This window comes from Drosophila ficusphila, unplaced genomic scaffold (assembly GCF_018152265.1).
Source record: "Drosophila ficusphila isolate 14025-0441.05 unplaced genomic scaffold, ASM1815226v1 contig_220, whole genome shotgun sequence".
Taxonomy (NCBI): domain Eukaryota; kingdom Metazoa; phylum Arthropoda; class Insecta; order Diptera; family Drosophilidae; genus Drosophila; species Drosophila ficusphila.
The window spans coordinates 130,805-150,657 of record NW_025064118.1 but is presented as its reverse complement, the minus strand read 5'-3'; the positions used below and the strand labels follow the sequence as shown (position 1 = coordinate 150,657).

At 42.9% G+C, this 19,853-nt stretch overlaps 1 protein-coding gene across 5 annotated transcripts in view; it reads left to right on the top strand.

Moving 5' to 3' along the window:
• The window catches only part of LOC108095035 (paired box protein Pax-2a), a 28,687-nt gene extending 26,271 nt beyond the window's left edge, over positions 1 to 2,416 (top strand). For all 5 annotated transcript variants that reach the window (XM_017195922.1, XM_017195920.1, XM_017195918.1 and 2 more), the window contains one exon: positions 171 to 2,416. In XM_017195922.1, the coding sequence (XP_017051411.1) occupies positions 171 to 334 (164 nt within the window). In that variant the 3' untranslated portion in view covers positions 335 to 2,416. The remainder of the gene's footprint in view (positions 1 to 170) is intronic.
• Positions 2,417 to 19,853: the final 17,437 nt, after the last annotated feature.

The window sequence follows — 19,853 nt, the reverse complement described above, 5'->3', positions numbered from 1 at the left end:
AAACTGCTACACTAAACAGTAGAAATACCACAAAAGAGCGATAACTCGGTACTCAACTGGACTTTGTATTGGGTGAACGCTACTGAATTAGTTCTTAGCCGACAATTTTCATGATTACTTCCTTTTTAGTTTATTTTTATTTAACGTTTTACATTTTGATTTTATTCCAGATTCATCCTATTACTATGAGGGCGGACAAACTCAGTCTTCGTTGACACAAGACCTCCGTTCACCTTTAGCTGCAACCCGAGCGAACTCTCTAGCGTCGGCTGCTTCGCCAGGAAGCGGAAGTGCGTGCACAAAATCCGAATCATCAGACATTTTTCTTGTTTAGTTGAAACCATATCTCAACTTATCCAACTTGTTTGGCTAATATTTTTATTTAAGAGAATAATGAAATGGGCATTTCGACATAAATACAATGCCAGCAAAACGGTTACAAATCCTATCCCTTTTTTAATTTTTCCAAAAATTAAGGATTTAACCAGAAAGTTTCCAAATTCTATTTTTGTTTTTGGTTTTCTGTTTAAAAATAAAAACGGGTCCTTGCAATAATAATAAAAGTCTATTAAAACAAACATACCCATGCTCAGCTATATCTTGACCAGATAAAAAAAATAATTACAAAATTGTTAAATTTTACAAAATTTATGAAAAAATTGCATTTAACAATTACTTTAAGTTATACATACAGCAAGATTTAAAAAACGAGTAATGGTTGTTAAGACAAACTTTTAAAACAACAAGCGAATATAAAATTACTCACTTACATCCGAAACCAAAATGCCCATAAAGGCGATAATCAACCAAAAACATAAAACAAAAGTTTTAAAAACTTTTACACTATTTATTTTTATTTAATATTCTTCAAGCGACAACCCACAAATTAGTGTATGTAAAAATGTATATAAATAAGTGACTAACATGTAATTAGGCGTAAGCTGATAAATGCACTGCGTTTAGATATTTTTGTCTTAAATATTAAGTTAAACCAAAACTTTGCTAAAAACTGTATCTTGTGTAAATAACGACTAACATATGTCGAAAAATTACCGCATGTTTTCTAATTATTTAACAAAGAACACAGTTTATTTTGTTTTGTATTTGTATTTACCTCAAGAACTCGTACTTAAATCTATTTGCTCGATTTAATATCGGCTTAACGAATATAACTGATTACAAAAAAGTATGATCATCGGCTCGTCTATTTGTAAACGGAGAAACGTAGACATTTAAACCAATTTAATTCTAATATGAATATTTGTCTGAATATGTTTGTTTTGTATTCAACTTGAACAAGAAAGGAAGCTAGCTATGGTAAGCCCATGTTGATCTACCCTTGCAGTCATCACAAATCAATAGTAACAAGATTTGTATACCCTTGCAGACGGTTTTAGAATTTCAGTAAAAATAGCTGTCATAGGAACAATCTGTGAAAATATGGAAAATTTAATAGAAAAGCCGTAATTACTTCGATGTTGTTTGTCCTTTAGGCATTTTGATCTACATTTTTGATGAGTGCAATGATATATAGGCTTCGGCTCGCTGAAGCTTCCTTCGTTGTTGTTCCCTTACAACGTCAGCGATAAAGTTTAGTCGAATTTTTTGTATTAATTTTCTCAATTCTATAACAGCTAATGATATAGTAGACCGATCTTTATATAAATTACTTTTTAATACCTGTTATTGTAATGAATTTCTAAATGTCATTTAAAATTCCCGCTGCAAGGGTATAAAACGGTGTGGTGATCACAGTGCAAAAAATAGTATCTTAAATCGTTTAATATGAAACACAACCGAAGCCAAAAATTCAATAGTAAAATTTTATAACTCAAAAATTAATCCCAGGTATAAATTTCTTTTATTTTTGTTTGAACTATCGTAACCGTCATGTTAGTTATTGAGCAGTTAAAGTAAAAAAGTTTTAAAACTATGTTTTCATTTTTTTATTGGCATGCCAATTTATTGGCTTTGAGTTATGGAAAGCCTTGACTATTTAAATAGATTATTTATGTAACAAACCAAAAAAGATGTTTGACTCGTCCTCTAAACTTGTTTTAGGTTTAAAATAACAATTATTTACCACTTTACCAAATTATATACCTACTTATTTTAAGTTTTATTGATTTTTATGTATTATAAATGAAAGCTATAGAAAATTTCTTTAAAACCCTTAAATAATCGCATTTGAAGTGGAAAAAAATGTGGCGGAAGAAATACCTAAATATTTTAATTATTTTTAAAAACTACTGCTTAGCTTGTACTGTTTTAAAATACTCCAGACTTCAAAACCAATATTAAGTTGTAGCTTAATACTTAGAGTTAGAAATTTAGTCTTAAAATAAATTTAGGTAAACGTTAAGAATTAAGAAAGCACAAACCAAATTTTAACTTATTTAAAATAAAAATGTCTGTGACCAAACATCGTTGCAATATTTTTTGGCTTCTTTATTTGGTAGTAAAATTGATTTTTGTTAGTCACTTTTTTCCAGTTTATTAATTTGGAAAAGCAATTAATGAAACAGATGATACATGCAAACAAGATTAGAAGCTGGCTTTGGGAGCCGAAGCTTATATAACAGGCATCACAAATCTATTTTTTTTTTATATGCTTTGCTTTGTTTATTGAATCTTTTCCTTACGAAACTAACAATATGTGTACTATATATGTATTTTAGGGGTTGCTGTTCAATTTGCAGGTTGGTCCTGAAATCCTTTATTTGCACATCCTTCCGTGGTGGTGTTGAGATCCTGGCTGCTGTGACGAGTAGCCCTTCCAAGGTAGCGTGGTGGCCGGTAATTTCTGGGCTTTGAAGAAGGGTCATCAATAATGGAGAGTGGTCTGATGAGAGATCCGGTAGGGCCTTGGCGCTTATTAGGATGCGTGGAATGTTTTTTGTCACCGCGAAGTCCAACTTATTTCTCACATTTATAAGTGTATTATAAAGTTGCGTTCCCTTGGGAGCTATGAAACGATTCCAAAGTGAGTTGTAGAAATCCATGTATTATTGTAAAACGAGGTTGTCGCTTTCTGACTGCACTTTCATGGACGTGGATTGCAAGTAATTTGTTGCAATCCTTTGCTGAAAATGGTGTTTTATGCGTTCTCTAATAAAGATGCCGGTGCCGCCGTGCGCGATGATTTCTGCGGCAGAAGGTATAACCCCGTATATGGAAGTTATCTGTAGTTTGCCATGTGCAGTATGTCCTGGTGTGTCCAAACTACTGAATATTTGTGCATTGTACTGGACCGTTCCGTTTGTGTGGTTCTTCCACTATGATCCTTCTATGCAGTAAGAACTGCAGCTTCTAGATCGGATGGACTTCATTTTTTATTGGGGTTTCGCTATCTGGCTTGAGCTCAACCTTGAAAAGTGGTTGCGGCTTTTTTTTCATGATTTGTTGTGTATTTACTCAGTACTGCAAATTTAAAAGACTACGTTTTCTCGTCTGTTAAGATTATATTTTGGGGTCCAAAAGGTTAAAGTTGTTACTAAGTTGTGTCAAATGTTTTTTTAGGATCATGATTGATAATCTACAAAACCAAATATCTAGTAAGTGATATTTTGCCAGCTGCTAAAAGCATACAAAACAAGAAAGGAAGCTAGCATCGGCAAGCCGAAACTTATATACCCTTGCAGTCGCTCAAAATGCATAAGGGCGATATGCCACTTGTAAATCGAATAAAAATTAGAAAAGTTATGCGCCAAAAAGGGCTGGGATCTGATAATTTTTCTGCAAATCCATTTTGTGCAAATTTTGAAAGGGGCGAAAAAATAGAAAATCCGATTTTGCAAAAAATGTAAGGGGGGAGTCCATGAAAATTTCAAAAAAATTTATTTTCTGACATTTTTGGTGCGGGCGATATGACACTTTCAAAAAGTGACGGAACGCCCGCGGGCGCTATGACACTGGGCGTTATGCCATGCACCCGTTTATACCATCGGAATCAGAATTTTATTACGAATTCAACGATGTATGCCATTCCACATTTGGAAGAATATTTCCTGAGATATTGCTAAAAAACTGGATTTTTTGAGTCATTTTATGTAGTTTTGGGCAAAAAAAAAACTTTTTTCGCACCGCTTGCAGAATTAAAATTCGTCCGTAATTGCTGAACATGTTGCACACTTGTGCTGCAAAAGAAACCCCGACCGAACAAGAGTTATAAAAACTATGCTTTTTCTTTTCAGGAATCAACGAGAGCAGCTGGAGCCTGGGCGCCTTCCCTGCCTCCCTGGCACATAAAACCAAATTTGGGCCAGATCCACAGCAGAGCAGGTCAGCGAGGGCTTCTACTTCTCCACTACTCTCTTTCCGGAACTTATTCGCCGACGATCATTACTGGACGAGCAGAGCGAGGAGCAGATATTAGTTTTATGATAAGAAAATTTATTTGAATTGTACAAACCTAAATGTATAATGTTTAATAATAATATTAAATAATAATAAGATATAATACTCACATAAGGAACTTACTTATAATAATAAAAACTATACTATAAGTTAAGATAAACATATAGTAGGAAACTTAGCTATTATTGTATTATGGCTGAATTATTGAATATAATAAAAACTAACTAATGAAATTATTGACTGTTTTAATGTGGTAGGCGGGTGGGGAATTTGAAATACCAGGCAGCCCCCTAATTGTAGCAGAAAGCTTCTGTCAGTAAGCAATTATTTGGTATTGATTTTGGCTGAAAATGAAATATGTACCAGGCAGCCCCCTAATTGTAGCAGAAAGCTTCTGTCAGTAAGCAATTATTATACCCTTGCAGAGCAAAAGGGTATTATAATTTCAGTCAGAAGTTTGCAACGCAGTGAAGGAGACACCTCAGACCCCCTAAAGTATATATATTCTTGATCAGCATGACGATCTGAATCGAAATACGTCTGTACGTCTGTCCGTCTGTCCGTCTGTCCTCCTGTCGGTTTCTATGTAAACTAGTCTCTCAGTTTTAAAGCTATCTGGCTGAAACTTTCCCAAAAGTTGTGTAGTTGTTGCACGCAGTATATAAGTCGGAACGGGCCGGATCGGGCGACTATATCGGATAGCTCCCATACGAGAGAATGGAATAAAAAATTCTTACTCCGTTGTTTTTGATCAGATCGACTTGATTCCTTCCAGAAGGCGTTTTCTAACTGCTGTTGAATTTCGGATTAAATTGTATCAAAATCGGATAACTCTATCTTATAGCTGCCATAGAAGAGACCAAAAAATATATATATAAATAATGGAAAAATAAATTATTATGTCGTTGTTTTTAATGCCACGAGCATGATTTTTGGAACATCAAGTTTTTCAAATACTCTTCAATCGAGAAAAAAAATTTCATAAAAATCGGAGTACTATATCATATAGCTTCCATAGGAAAGATCGAAAAATCTATACAGAAATAACGGAAATATAATTATTACCTCGTTGTTTTTCATCAGACAATCATGGTTTTTGGAATATAGAGTTTTCCAATGAGTCTTGAGTTACAAATTAAATTTCATCAAAAAAATATAGCTGTCATATGAACAATATGGAAATCGTCATAGATTCGATGCTGTTTAGCCTTTTTGTATTTTGTTAGACATATTTATTGGGATGGGATGGCTTTCATTCATACAGAGTAAAGTTTTCAGATCGCGGTCAACTTGGTGGCCGCCAGTGCGATCTCTCTTTTTTGGAATGATTGCAAGTTGACACACAGTCTCCTCGTGGCACCTCCTGGGTAGCTATCTTAGCATCCGCTAGATAGTGAGCTAATGTGTGCAGCGATGTCACCCGGACGTTAAACGGTTGAGCGCAGGGTTTGGAACCCGCCTCGTAAAAAAAGAAGCCCAGTGAAGACCAAAGGGAAAGCCTCGGATAGGATCCCCCTTATGTTGACGACCACCGCAAAACGAAAAAAGACTACGATTTAAGGATATGCACCTGGAATGTCCGAACCCTTAATTGGGAAGGTGCCTCTATCCAACTGGCGGATGCCCTCGAAAAATTAATGGCTGACATTACCGCCATCCAGGAAATGAGATGGACAGGACAAGGTTGCTCCAAGCGAGCAAACTGCGATATCTACTACAGCTGCCATGCGGAGAGGCGCGAATTTGGATGCGGATTTGTAGTAAGCCGGAGACTTCGCCACCACGTCTCCAACTTCACCCCAGTGAGTGAACGACTGGCTACAATCCGCGTCAAAGCTAGGTTTTTCAATCTAAGCATAATGTGCGCGCACGCCCCGACGGAGGAGAAGGACGATGCTGTAAAGGATGCATTCTACGACTCGAGGACACATATGACCGCTGCCCAGACCTTGACGTGAAGATTATCCTCGGGGACTTCAACGCAAATTGACCCCACCGTCGGTCAATTCAGCCTCCATGAGACCACCTCGAACAACGGTCTCAGACTGATTGACTTCGCCGCGGCGCGAAATATGGTAGTGAGTAGCACCAGATTTCGGCACCTCGACATCCACAAGGCCACATGGCTGTCCCCTGATCAAAAGATGCGCAACCAGATTGATCACGTTGTGATAGACGGAAGGCATGCCTCAAGTGTGATGGACGTGCGTACGTTTCGTGGAGTCAACATTGACTCGGACCACTATCTTGTCGCAGCCAAGATACGCATGCGGCTATGCCGAGCGAAAAACATACGCCCCATCACGCAACGAAAGCTTGACGTCACTAGGCTGCTATCACAACGGACAGCAATGGCCTACTCCACTCACCTCTCGGAACTGCTCCACCAACCTATCCCTCTCCCTTTTGACGCCGGCGGACTCTGGGCGCACATTTCCCACTCCATGCGAGCTGCTGCTGAATCAACCATTAGGTTCCAGCGCCCACCCACACGGAACCAATGGTATGACGAGGAGGGTCGCGTCGCAGCTGCAGCAAAAAACGCCGCCCACAGAAAAACGCTGCAGTCTGGCGCAACGCGAGCTACGTGTGAACGTTACAGGGCGAAAAGGAAGGAAGAGAGGCTACTTTTCTCAGCGTCCTTTGTCCTGTACTGAAGAAAGGTGACCCGACGATATGCGCCAACTACCGGGGAATCAGCCTGATTACCATCTCATACAAGGTTCTATCGAGCGTAATATGTGAGCGACTGAAGCCGTATACCAGCACACTGATTGGACCTTATCAGTGCGGCTTCAGACCTGGTAAGTCCACCATAGACCAGATCTTCACATTACGCCAAATCCTGGAAAAAACCCACGAGAATAACATCGACACACACCATCTCTTTGTCGATTATAAAGCTGCATTCGATAGCCCAACGAGGGAACGCCTATATGCCACCATGTCTGAGTTCGGTATTCCTGCAAAGCTAATACGGCTTTGCAGAATGACATTGAGCAGTACCATCGGCTCTGTCAAGGTAGGAACGAACCTCTCCGAACCTTTTAATACCGTTCGAGGTTTCAGACAAGGCGACCCCCTATCGTGCGATCTGTTCAACTTCGTGATGGAAGGGGTACTGCGGAAAGCCGGTGTACATCGATCTGGCACTATTTTTTATAAAAGTGTCCAGCTCCTTGCGTATGCCGATGATATTGACATCATTGGCCGCAGCAAGCGTGATGTCACTGCTGCATTTTCGGCTATCGAAAAAGAGTCGGCAAAAGTGGGTTTGGCGGTAAACGAGGGCAAGACGAAGTATATGCTGTCTACAAGCAGGGAGGCGCGGCGCCTAGACTCCCATGTGGTAGCGGACAGCTATACCTTCGAAGTGGTCAAGGAGTTCACGTACCTTGGCACTGCCATTAACACCAATAATGACGTCAGCCTGGAGATCAAGCGAAGAATCACACTTGCCAATAGGTGCTACTTTGGTCTGAGTAAGCAAATGTGCAATAGAGACCTCTCTCGCCGAACAAAACTAACACTCTACAAGACACTCATCCTACCCGTGCTTTTATATGGCGCAGAAGCATGGGTAATATCACTGACGGATGCAGCAGCGCTTGGAGTGTTCGAGAGAAAAATTCTTCGCAAGATCTTTGGTCCCGTTCGGATTGGGGACGACTTTCGCATTCGGATGAACCACGAGCTGTACGAGTTGTACGACGACGTGGACGTGGTCCGGCGCATCACGATACAACGTCTGCGCTGGCTCGGCCACGTTGTGCGTATGGATAAAGAATCTCCAGCTCAGAAGGTGTTTGAAGCGAGGGTCGACTATGGGCGACGACGAAGGGGACGACCAAAGCTCCGATGGAAGGACCAAGTGGAGGAGAACCTGACTGCACTGGGTATTTCCGATTGGAGGAGGCGCGCGAGGAGCAGAGGCGCCTGGAGGGAGACGCTGAGGTCGGCCAAAACCCGAATCGGGTTGTAGTGCCACCTAATAATAATAATAATAATTTATTGACTGCAAGGGTATATTAGCTTCGGCTTGCCGAAGCTAGCTTCTTTTCTTGTTTGGTATTGATTTTGGCTGAAAATGAAATACCAGGCAGCCCCTAATTTTAGCAGAAAGCTTCTGTGAGAAAGCAATTATTTGGTATTGATTTTGGCTGAAAATGAAATACAAGGCAGCCCCTTAATTGTAGCAGAAAGCTTCTGTCAGCAAGCAATTATTTGGTATTGATTTTGGCTGAAAATGAAATACCAGGCAGCCCCCTAATTGTAGCAGAAAGCTTCTGTCAGTAAGCAATTATTTGGTATTGATGTTGGCTGAAAATGCAGCTCCCTAATTGTAGCAGAAAGCTTCTGTCAGTAAGCAATTATTTGGTATTGATGTTGGCTGAAAATGCAGCTCCCTAATTGTAGCAGAAAGCTTCTGTCAGTAAGCAATTATTTGGTATTGATTTTGGCTGAAAATGAAATACCAGGCAGCCCCCTAATTGTAGCAGAAAGCTTCTGTCAGTAAGCAATTATTTGGTATTGATTTTGGCTGAAAATGAAATACCAGGCAGCCCCCTAATTGTAGCAGAAAGCTTCGGTCAGTAAGCAATTATTTGGTATTGATTTTGGCTGAAAATGAAATACCAGACAGCCCCCTAATTGTAGCAGAAAGCTACTGTCAGTAAGCAATTATTTGGTATTGATTTTGGCTGAAAATGCAGCCCCCTAATTGTAGCAGAAAGCTTCTGTCAGTAAGCAATTATTTGGTATTGATTTTGGCTGAAAATGAAATACCAGGCAGCCCCCTAATTGTAGCAGAAAGCTTCTGTCAGAAAGCAATTATTTGGTATTGATTTTGGCTGAAAATGAAATACCAGGCAGCCCAATAATTGTAGCAGAAAGCTTCTGTCAGTAAGCAATTATTTGGTATTGATTTTGGTTGAAAATGAAATACCAGGCAGCCCCCTAATTGTAGCAGAAAGCTTCTGTCAGTAAGCAATTATTTGGTATTGATTTTGGCTGAAAATGAAATACCAGGCAGCCCCTAATTGTAGCAGAAAGCTTCTGTCAGTAAGCAATTATTTGGTATTGATTTTGGCTGAAAATGCAGCCCCCTAATTGTAGCAGAAAACTTCTGTCAGTAAGCAATTATTTGGTATTGATTTTGGCTGAAAATGAAATACCAGGCAGCCCCCTAATTGTAGCAGAAAGCTTCTGTCAGTAAGCAATTATTTGGTATTGATTTTGGCTGAAAATGAAATACCAGGCAGCCCCCTAATTGTAGCAGACAGCTTCTGTCAGTAAGAAATACGAAATAATTGCAATACCAAATAATTGCTTACTGACAGAAGCTTTCTGCTACAATTAGGGGCTGCCTGGTATTTCATTTTCAGCCAAAATCAATACCAAATAATTGCTTACTGACAGAAGCTTTCTGCTACAATTAGGGGGCTGCCTGGTATTTCATTTTCAGCCAAAATCAATACCAAATAATTGCTTACTGACAGAAGCTTTCTGCTACAATTAGGGGCTGCCTGGTATTTCATTTTCAGCCAAAATCAATACCAAATAATTGCTTACTGACAGAAGTTTTCTGCTACAATTAGGGGGCTGCATTTTCAGCCAAAATCAAGGCGCCCAGGCTCCAGCTGCTCTCGTTGATTGCTGAAAAGAAAAAGCATAGTTTTTATAACTCTTGTTCGGTCGGGGTTTCTTTTGCAGCACAAGTGTGCAACATGTTCAGCAATTACGGACGAATTTTAATTCTGCAAGCGGTGCGAAAAAAGTTTTTTTTTGCCCAAAACTACATAAAATGACTCAAAAAATTCCAGTTTTTTAGCAATATCTCCGGAAATATTCTTCCAAATGTGGAATGGCATACATCGTTGAATTCGTAATAAAATTCTGATAAACGGGTGCATGGCATAACGCCCAGTGTCATAGCGCCCGCGGGCGTTCCGCCACTTTTTGAAAGTGTCATATCGCCCGCGGGCGCTGTCATTTTTCTTGTGGGCCTTATGACACTATGAGAAGTGCATTAACGCCCGAACCTAATAATAATGAAATACCTTGTTTAAATGGGTGCATGTAAGTGCGGATCAGAAGAGATCCAAGAGCCGGGTACAGAGCGAATCGACTCAGGAGGGAGCAGCCCGAACCTAATAGTTATGAAATACGTTGTATAAATAGCCGCCCAGCATAATTTATCGTGAGAATCGAGTGCTCAATAGCGTAAGAAGCGCCGCAGGCAAAAATTGTTTTACATAAAAATCGCGCGATTTTTATGTAAAACAATTTTTGCTTGCGCTTTTAATAAAGTAAATTTAAATACAAAATTGTGTTAACATGCCATTTATTTCATTTAAACATGATTGATAAACTTTGATTTGGCTGTCTACTATTTGCCTGCAATATGGGCAGAGCAATAGAGACTTCGCCGCTTTCATTTTCATCACTTTGTAGCACTCAAAACATATTTTGAAGTGGCTACAAGGTAATAGTACCACATCACGCGGAGTGTCAAGGCAAATTATACATTTAAGAACTTCAACCATTTGACTGAAGTGTAAAGTATTGTCCTCATCTTCATCTTCAGTATTATCTGAGCATGACTGCTCTTCAAATGTGGTGTCCCACCTAATCAAATCCTTTTTTGATTAATTAGGCTGCCAAAAAACTCGTTTTGCAAGTTTTAAGAAATTGAGGGCGTTATGACACAGGTTGCAAATGTCATAAAGCCCACGGGCGCTGTGACATTTTCGGTGCGGGCGATATGACACTTTCAGAAGTGTCAGAACGCCCGCGGGCGCTATGACACTGGGCGTTATGACATGCACCCGAAAGAAAACACCTTCCCCGTCAAGATAAAATCGTTTTTGGCCATTTTATGCAGGTTTTACCGAAAACAAGAGTCATCAAATATGTCGAAAATGCATAAAGGTTAAACAACATCCAAAGCTAAGACGATTTTTCTATTCATTTTCCATGGTCCTCGGATGATAATTCCAATGCTTTACAACCCTTAGGCCAAAATGAATTCATTGACGGTCTACTTGACATACCTCTGTGTCAGGTAAACCATGTTCGAAATTCTTTAGATCGCTTACTTGATTTGTGCCTCGTCTCAAATCCTGAAAGTGTTGTTCTTTCTAGAGCTACTCCACTTACGCTGCCTGAAGATCCATATCACCCTGCTTTCGAGGTGACTATCGACATTGGTATAACAGTAAAAAATAATGCTTTAAAGTCAGCCAAGCGAATTCATTGTTTTCGCAAGGCTAACTTTCTGAGACTTAATCATCTTATATCTGGCAATGACTGGTCCGATCTCTATTCCTGCAATAATATGGAAGACGCCATTACAATTTTTTATTCGGCAATCAAACTGTTTTTTAACTCGTGTGTTCCGCTATATAACCCGTCAACATCCCATAAACCACCTTGGTTTAGTAAGGAGTTAACACACCTTAGGAATGTAAAGTCCAGACTTTATAAAAAATATAAAATTTCAGGTTGTCAGTCTGTTTTTGGAAAATACATAAGAGCTCGGTCAAACTTTACCGTGCTTAACGCTCAGTGTTACAAAAATTATTTAGTCCGTTGCAGGTCCCAGTTCTTACGGGATCCCAAACAGTTCTATAATTTTGTCAACACTAAGCGCAGATCATGTTCCTTTCCGCCTTCGCTTTCGTTTGAAAGTAGGACGGCTAACACTGATCAGGCAATAGCCGATCTGTTTGCCCAATTCTTTCAAACAACTTACTCAACAGTGTCTCATTCAAGTGAGCAATATTTATACGCAATACCTAAGTCGAACCTAATATTTCGTCCCACCTTAAACGAAAGCTCCCTACTTTTGGATCTTCAACGTGTTACACCAGTTTACTCCCCAGGTCCTGACGGGATTCCTGGGTGCGTTCTTAAACACTGTGCAAATGCATTGTGTAAACCCCTTCTCAAGCTGTTTACCCTATCCCTACAAACTTGTCAGTTTCCCCTCATTTGGAAGGAGTCATTTGTCATTCCCCTTCATAAAAAGGGAAGCAAGTCGGATGCTTGCAATTATAGAGGTATTTCTAAATTGTCAGCAATTCCAAAGCTTTTCGAACGTGCAGTAACCCCCCACTTGCAGCACCTTTGTAGATCAATCATATCTCCATGCCAACACGGATTTATGAAACGCAGGTCTACCACAACAAATCTTCTAGAGCTCACATCCTTCGTGATAGATGGCTTTAAAAATAATTTCCAAACTGATGTCATTTACACAGACTTCAGTAAAGCATTTGACTCTGTAAATCACTTCCTAATGATTCGCAAACTTGACATGATGGGGTTTCCAGCAGATCTGTTAAGTTGGATCTTTAGTTATCTCAGTGGCCGAACTCAAAGAGTCCTTTTCAAAAATTCCTTAAGCGGTCTCCTCAGAGTTACCTCTGGTGTACCACAAGGAAGCCATCTGGGACCATTACTTTTCACTTTGTTCATTAATGATCTTCCATCGATCATTACGCATTCCCGCGTACTTATGTACGCGGACGACGTAAAACTCTGTCTGCAGTATAATGATTGCTCCCGTCATTTAAGCCTTCAGGCAGACCTAAACAATTTTCAAAACTGGTGTCACGACAATTTACTAAAATTAAACAGCTCCAAATGCAAGCTGATGACGTTCTGTCGGGTCAATCCGCATAACGTCACCTATTCGCTAAGTGGTGGTGCCTTGGAAAGAATAGCGCTTGTTGACGATCTTGGCGTCCTATTGGACCCCAAACTTAAATTCCCTCTGCATATTTCGAGCATGGTTAATAAAGCTAGGGGAATGCTTGGATTTATTAAACGATGGTCGAAGGAATTTGAGGATCCTTACGTTACCAAGGCTTTATTTATATCGTTGGTCCGGCCAATCCTCGAGTATGGGGCACCCGTTTGGAGTCCTCAATACGGAGTACATGCTGATCGCATTGAATCAGTACAAAAAAAACTTTTTAATTTTTGCACTACGCCGCCTTAACTGGAATGCAAACCTATTCCTACCCTCATATTCGCATAGATTGCTCCTCATTAACCTGCCCTCCCTTACTAACCGTAGAACGATGCTTGGTACTGTATTTATTCATAACCTTATACGTGGTGATATTGACTGTCCTAATTTGCTGAGTAGACTAAATTTCTCGGTACCAAGTAGATTAACTAGAAATTATGTTCCTTTAGTTTTAAATCAGTGTAGACGTAATTATAACGTGCATGAGCCTTTCAGAGTACTTTGTTCTGACTACAATAGACTTTTTCCTATTTTATCCTCTTCTGACTCTCTGCAGCTCCTTAAGCAATTAGTTTTAACATTTCTGGCACAAAATTAGATTGCTAAATTTAAACTTAAATTAAATTTAAATTTTTCTTCGTTTTTAATTTTTTTTCTTAATTAACATCGCGTCAAATTTAACTTTTCTTTCGCGTCAAAATTATCGCGAATCGTTCCGTACGTTACACGGCGGTCGCCCCTCGGTCGGTTGGGCGGGAAAGTGGGCCGTGGGACTACGCGCGTAATAAAAAAAAAAAAAAAAAAAAAAAAAAAAAAATATTTTCGACTATAGATCATATGGGAGCTATATGATATAGTTGTCCGATTTTGATCAAAAAATCGCGCGATTTTTATGTAAAACAATTTTTGCTTGCGCTTTTAATAAAGTAAATTTAAATACAAAATTGTGTTATTATTATTATTAGGGGGGGGGGAAAAGGTTACCTCGACCCAACTGGATCTATTGTACCCCCTATCTGAGCTTAGAGCTCACCCATCAACCCGGCTCCTTCGATAAGGTTAAGGAGCTTTATCGGGTCGATGCTTCCAGAGGTCCCAAGTGTAAGGAACCTGGACCCGAGGGTTCTGCTCCTCAGGCTACTTAGTGCTGGGCAATCTGATATTATGTGTATTGAGGTTTCATCCTCGTTATCACAGAATCTGCATATTTTCCTGTTTGTAATCCCTATATTAAATAGGTGTCTCCTTAGTTTACAGTGTCCGGTTAGTAAACCGGTAACTATCCTAAGTGATCTCTTCCCTAGTAGTATAAGTTTCTTAAACCTCTTCATGTCATAATTGACGATGAGGGTTTTGGCTTGTCTTTGGCCTGTGGTGTCTACCCAGCAGGCTTGCCTCATATGTACCTCTTCTGTTCTTAGGTAATCTTTGACTGTGTGTCTGCCTATGCCACAGTAAGGCTCGGGTCCTATAAGGGGTCTTTCCGCCCCTAGTTTTGCTAGCCTGTCGGCTAGTTCATTCCCGGATATGTCTTTGTGTCCTGGAATCCATCTTAATGACAGCCTGTTGTTGCTGCCCAGAAGGGTCAGCTTTGTCCTTACTTCTCGTACCAGCTTCGAAGTGATTCTATTGCTGCATAGTGCAGTAATTGCCACTCGACTGTCCGAGAGGATCGCAATGTCCTTGTTTGTGTACCCACGCTTCATATTGAGCTCTGCACACCGTCCTATGGCGCAAACTTCAGCTTGGAATATGCTGGTGTATTGGCCTAACGATTCATGGTATTTTATTCGTGGTCCTACTACTCCAAGGCCAGTGCCTTGGTGTGTTAAAGACCCGTCCGTATACCATGCTATAGTGTGACTCGCCATGGAGTGTACTTCCTTCATGGTGGTCCATTCTTTCTTGTTGCTCAGATGAGCAGAGAAATTCTTTTCAAAGATGAATTCTACTGTCATTTCGTCCCTGGGGTGTGAGCTCAGGGGAAGTTCGACTAGTAGTTTTGCTGCATCCCTAGAACTGAGGATGCGGTCACTGCAATTCCCACAAGAAGTGATTCTTAGTAGGGTGGCCTTCCGCTGTAACTCTACTACGCAGTGTAGCGGAGTGAGTTCCATGAGAACTTCCAGTGCCGCAGTGGGGCAGGTTCTCATTGCTCCTGTCATACATATGCATGCCAGTCTTTGCAGCCTTTGGAGCTGTTTCTGTGCGGTAACGAGCCTAGCTCGTTTACCCCAGGCTACTGACCCATATGTGAGTATTGGCCTCACAATTATAAGGTATAACCATCTGATAATTTGGGGTGAGGTCCCCCAAGATTTCCCTGCAATTTTCCGACAGGTGAAGAGAGCCCTGAGGCACTTATCCACTGTCTTTTGCATATGGGTTGCAAACGTTAGCCTTCTGTCGAAGGTAACTCCGAGGTACTTAACTTCCCGGCTTATTGCTACGGGAGTACCTAGTAGTATGATTTGTCTCATCTTCTTCAGTTTGTACTTCTTTGTAAAAGGAACAATGACTGTTTTTGCGGGGTTGAGGTTAAGCCCAACTTCCCTGCACCAGTCGAGCGTTATCTTGAGTCCGAGTTGGACAATATCGCAAAGCGTTTCTTCAAATTTCCCTTTGGCTACTATTACTATGTCATCGGCATAGCCCTGACATTGTATTCCTCTGTCGGCGAGTTTCTTTAGTAGTTCATCTACTAGTAGGCTCCACAGTAAAGGAGACAAGACTCCACCTTGCGGACATCCTCTGCTTGTGGCAACGGTCATTGTGCTGTTGCCAATGGTCGCCATTGCCTGCCTGGAGCTTAACAAGGCTCCAATCCACCTTCTTGTTGTCGCGTCTATATTCCTTCTGGCGAGGGCCGCTAAGACAGCATCATGCGACGCATTGTCAAAGGCTCCCTCTATATCCAAAAAGGCGCAGATTGCAACTTCTTTGTTGTCTACTACCCCTTCAAGAGTGTGACAAAGTTGGTACAGTGCAGTGTCTGTTGAACGACCTGCCCTGTATGCGTGCTGCGTGGGTTGCAGCGGACAGTCCTTAAGAACTGTGCTCCTAATGTGGTAGTCTACCAGCTTTTCCAACGTTTTAAGGCAAAACGAGGTTAAGCTGATAGGTCTGAAGGACTTTGGGTTGGTGATGTCTTTCTTCCCTGCTTTGGGGATGAAGACCACCCTAGCTCTACGCCACGCATTTGGGATGTGTCCAATTGCTAGGCTGCTTAGCATCAGTCTCCTTAAGCGGGTTAGGAGTAAATCCAGTCCCTGCTGCAGGAATGATGGAGAGATACCATCCAGACCAGGTGACTTAAATGGCTGGAAGGTCCCAATTGCCCATTTAAGTCTCTCCGGAGAGACTAGAGACTTGGCAATTGCCCAGTCCTCAGCGCTTGGTCTGAAGTGTCTTGGAGTGGACGGTGCCTCCATTGGGTTGAACGTATCTTCCGCCAGGGGTGAGCTCCCGGGGAAGTGTGTTTTAAAGAGTAAAGCTAGTTTATCCCTGTCGTCGGAAGTGTAAGCGTTGTCACATTTCCTCAGGGCTAGGTTACTTTCTGGTGCAACTTTGGCCATAGCCTTGTGCAATCTTGCCCCTTCATGGGCTGTGCTGATTGCCTCACAGAAGTCTCTGTAGTTCTTCCGTTTGGCCTTCCTGATCTCTTTGTTGTAGAGCGTCAGGCTGTGTCTATATTGTCTCCAGTTATCCTCGCTCGTTTTTGCTCTGTTGAAGAGCCGGCGGGTGGAGATTCTGAGCCGTTCCAGGTTGTCGTTCCACCATGGGGCGTCTCGAGCTGCTTTCCGTCTGCCAAGAGGGCAACTGTCCTCAAAAGCATTGGTTATCTTCTTGCAGAGGTTATCCACTGCCTGATCTAATTCTAAGGAATGTCTGGGTATACCTGACGGTTCGTTAGAGAGATCGAGCTCAAGAGAGGACTTGAACCGATCCCAGTTTGTCTTCTTGGGATTCCTTTTGGGGGCGTCCCTAGCGGTGTTGCAGTCTAATTCAAATCTAATGATTCGGTGATCCGACATTGATTCCTCTGGCGACACATGCCAGTTCTTAATAAGTCCTAGAGACCTGCTCATCAGGGTTAAGTCTAGGACCTCTTCTCTTACTCTAGTAATGAATGTCGGTGTGGACCCGACATTACCGATTTCTAGGTTACTATTTACTATAAATTCTATTAGCTGCTCACCTCTGTTGTTGACGTCGGTGCTTCCCCATATCACGTGATGTGCATTGGCGTCACACCCGATGATTAGGGGCATCTTCTTCCTCCTGCAGCATTCCACGAGCCCGATGATTTCCGGTGGTGGGCATGCTGCATCCCCAGCAAAATACGCCGATGCTATGGCGATCGCTGGTAGTCTTCCTGCGCCGCTCACAGTTACTGCGACACAGTCCCTGCTTAGGAACTCTGAAAAGATATTATAGTTGATATCTTTTCTTATTAATATGCATGCTCTGGGGTGTGCACCCCGTTGGTCACATATTACCTTTGATTCCTTGGTGTACAGGCCTTTAATGCCCTGATTGCACCAAGGCTCCTGTATGGGAGCTAGCCCGAGATGTTGGTTGGTGAACAACCTGGCCAGGACGGCTGATGCCGCCTTGGCTCGGTGTAGGTTCACCTGGGCTAGCCTCGTGCTGCTGTGTGCAGCCATCATTGGAGCGGATGCTCCATCTTTGGTGAAGGGGGCGGGTGTTCCCCTCCACTACCATCCGTCAGAGTGACTTCGGCCTCCATATCGTCGTTACTGTCGGAGGGCGTAGGATGCTCCTTATCCTCATTCCTCTCAACTGTAACGGCGCTAGGGTCCTCTTCTGTGCCCATAGGCTCCTGTGGCTCGTCGAGGGATTCATCGACCTCCACTTTGCCATCTGGGGGACCAGAGGGCGCTCCTTCCGTTGCGGCCACCTTTGCTGCCTTTCTCAGCCCACTCACCGAGACGGTACCGAACCTAAAGTTGAGCTGATGCCCTCTAGCTACGATCTCGTCTCGGGTGAGCTGGTCGATCCCGATGACAAGGAGTGCTCCGCCTCCATCGTTCCTCCGGGAGACCACTCTCCAGGCGTCCGTCTCCAGCCTGTTCTGGCGCCCGAGCAACATGAGGAGTTCCTCATTCTCTCTTTCCGCGCTTCTGGGGCAGAAGACCGTGACGTTATATGCCGCGGGGATATCTTCTCCCACCTTGGTTTCTAGGGGCACGCCCTTCCACGTCCTGAGCAAGGGCACAACGGCCCTCAGCCAGTCCGCTGAGTCCTGATCCAGGCAGTCGATTATGAGGTATCCTACCCTGAAGTGGATGTCCCTAAATGCAACTGCCGTGTCCCATGCCGACGTGATTATGTCGTCCATGATGGCCTCCTCCAACTCGGACAGCTCATCGCGGCTCAGGTGCACCTGTGGGAACTCCGCAGGTAACACCGCCACTCTGACACTCTTGGCAGCCTCCTTTGGCCGCCGCCTTTGAGGTACAAGGCTCCTCAAGCTTTGGGCAGGAGGGAGTTGCCTTGACCTCATTAGTGCCCTCTGACTTCGACCTTTTAGGGGTGTCTGTCGGAGGGGTGAGGGTGCTGTTACCCCGCTTGCTGGCAGGTGCACTACTTGGGGCCGCTGGTCGTGGCTCCTTTGCCTTCCTCAATGCCTCGTCAGGTGACATGCCCTGCTTGAGGTATCTGAGGTACCATTTAGCTTTGGACCCCGGCAGGCCTCTCCTGTTGGGGTCGTCTATGCCTCCAGGTTGTCCTCTGGCTGGGAGGACATCCTTCTTCGCGGCAGGCCTGGTCCTCTGTCCAGCCGCGGGGGGTGGGCGAGCCAGCCGGGATGGTCCTGCTGGTCGCGCACGTTCCCGGACTGGAACAGTTGACCGTTGTGGGGGATGTCCCACATCTTGCGTTCCAGACGCACTCCTGGCGGTGGCTGCGCTCCTGGGTGGGGATGGTCCCACCTGTGGTCGCTCCCCGTCGAGGAGTTGATTTTCGAAGTGTCTTGCGACACTCGAGGCAGGGATGTCCTGCGGTAGCTTGTTTGTATTAATATTCTTCCTCATAGTGGATCCCACGAGTTGCGGAGAAAGTAAGGTCCACCCGGGCAGAGATCCGCCATACCCGGGTAAGGCGCGGTTAGGACAGGCGGTCGCCACTTGCCTGAACCCTCCGTGAGAGACTGGGCTAGTTGTTTATCCGGGCCCCCAGCCAGGCTGACTATCGGCACGGGTCGGATGACACCTTAGTCCGGCACCGGAGTGAGATTGTGGGAAGGGAAGTTGGTAGGTAATTGTGAGGGAAGAGGGGTGTGTGAGGCTACAATTTAAAGACGGCCAAACAAGCGTCTTATCAGTACACCGACTCCGGTGTACCCGCTGTTTGTCCGGGGTTGCTTATTAGCTTGCGCTTATTCACAACTAACCTTGCGAAGAAGGCCGTTCGCTATCCGCAACCTGCGACCCGCCTGGTGGCCTCAGCTAAGCCCCCCTTTGAACATCTCACTAGTTCGCAGGGAACAGGACAAAATTGTGTTAACATGCCATTTATTTCATTTAAACATGATTGATAAACTTTGATTTGGCTGTCTACTATTTGCCTGCAATATGGGCAGAGCAATAGAGACTTCGCCGCTTTCATTTTCATCACTTTGTAGCACTCAAAACATATTTTGAAGTGGCTACAAGGTAATAGTACCACATCACGCGGAGTGTCAAGGCAAATTATACATTTAAGAACTTCAACCATTTGA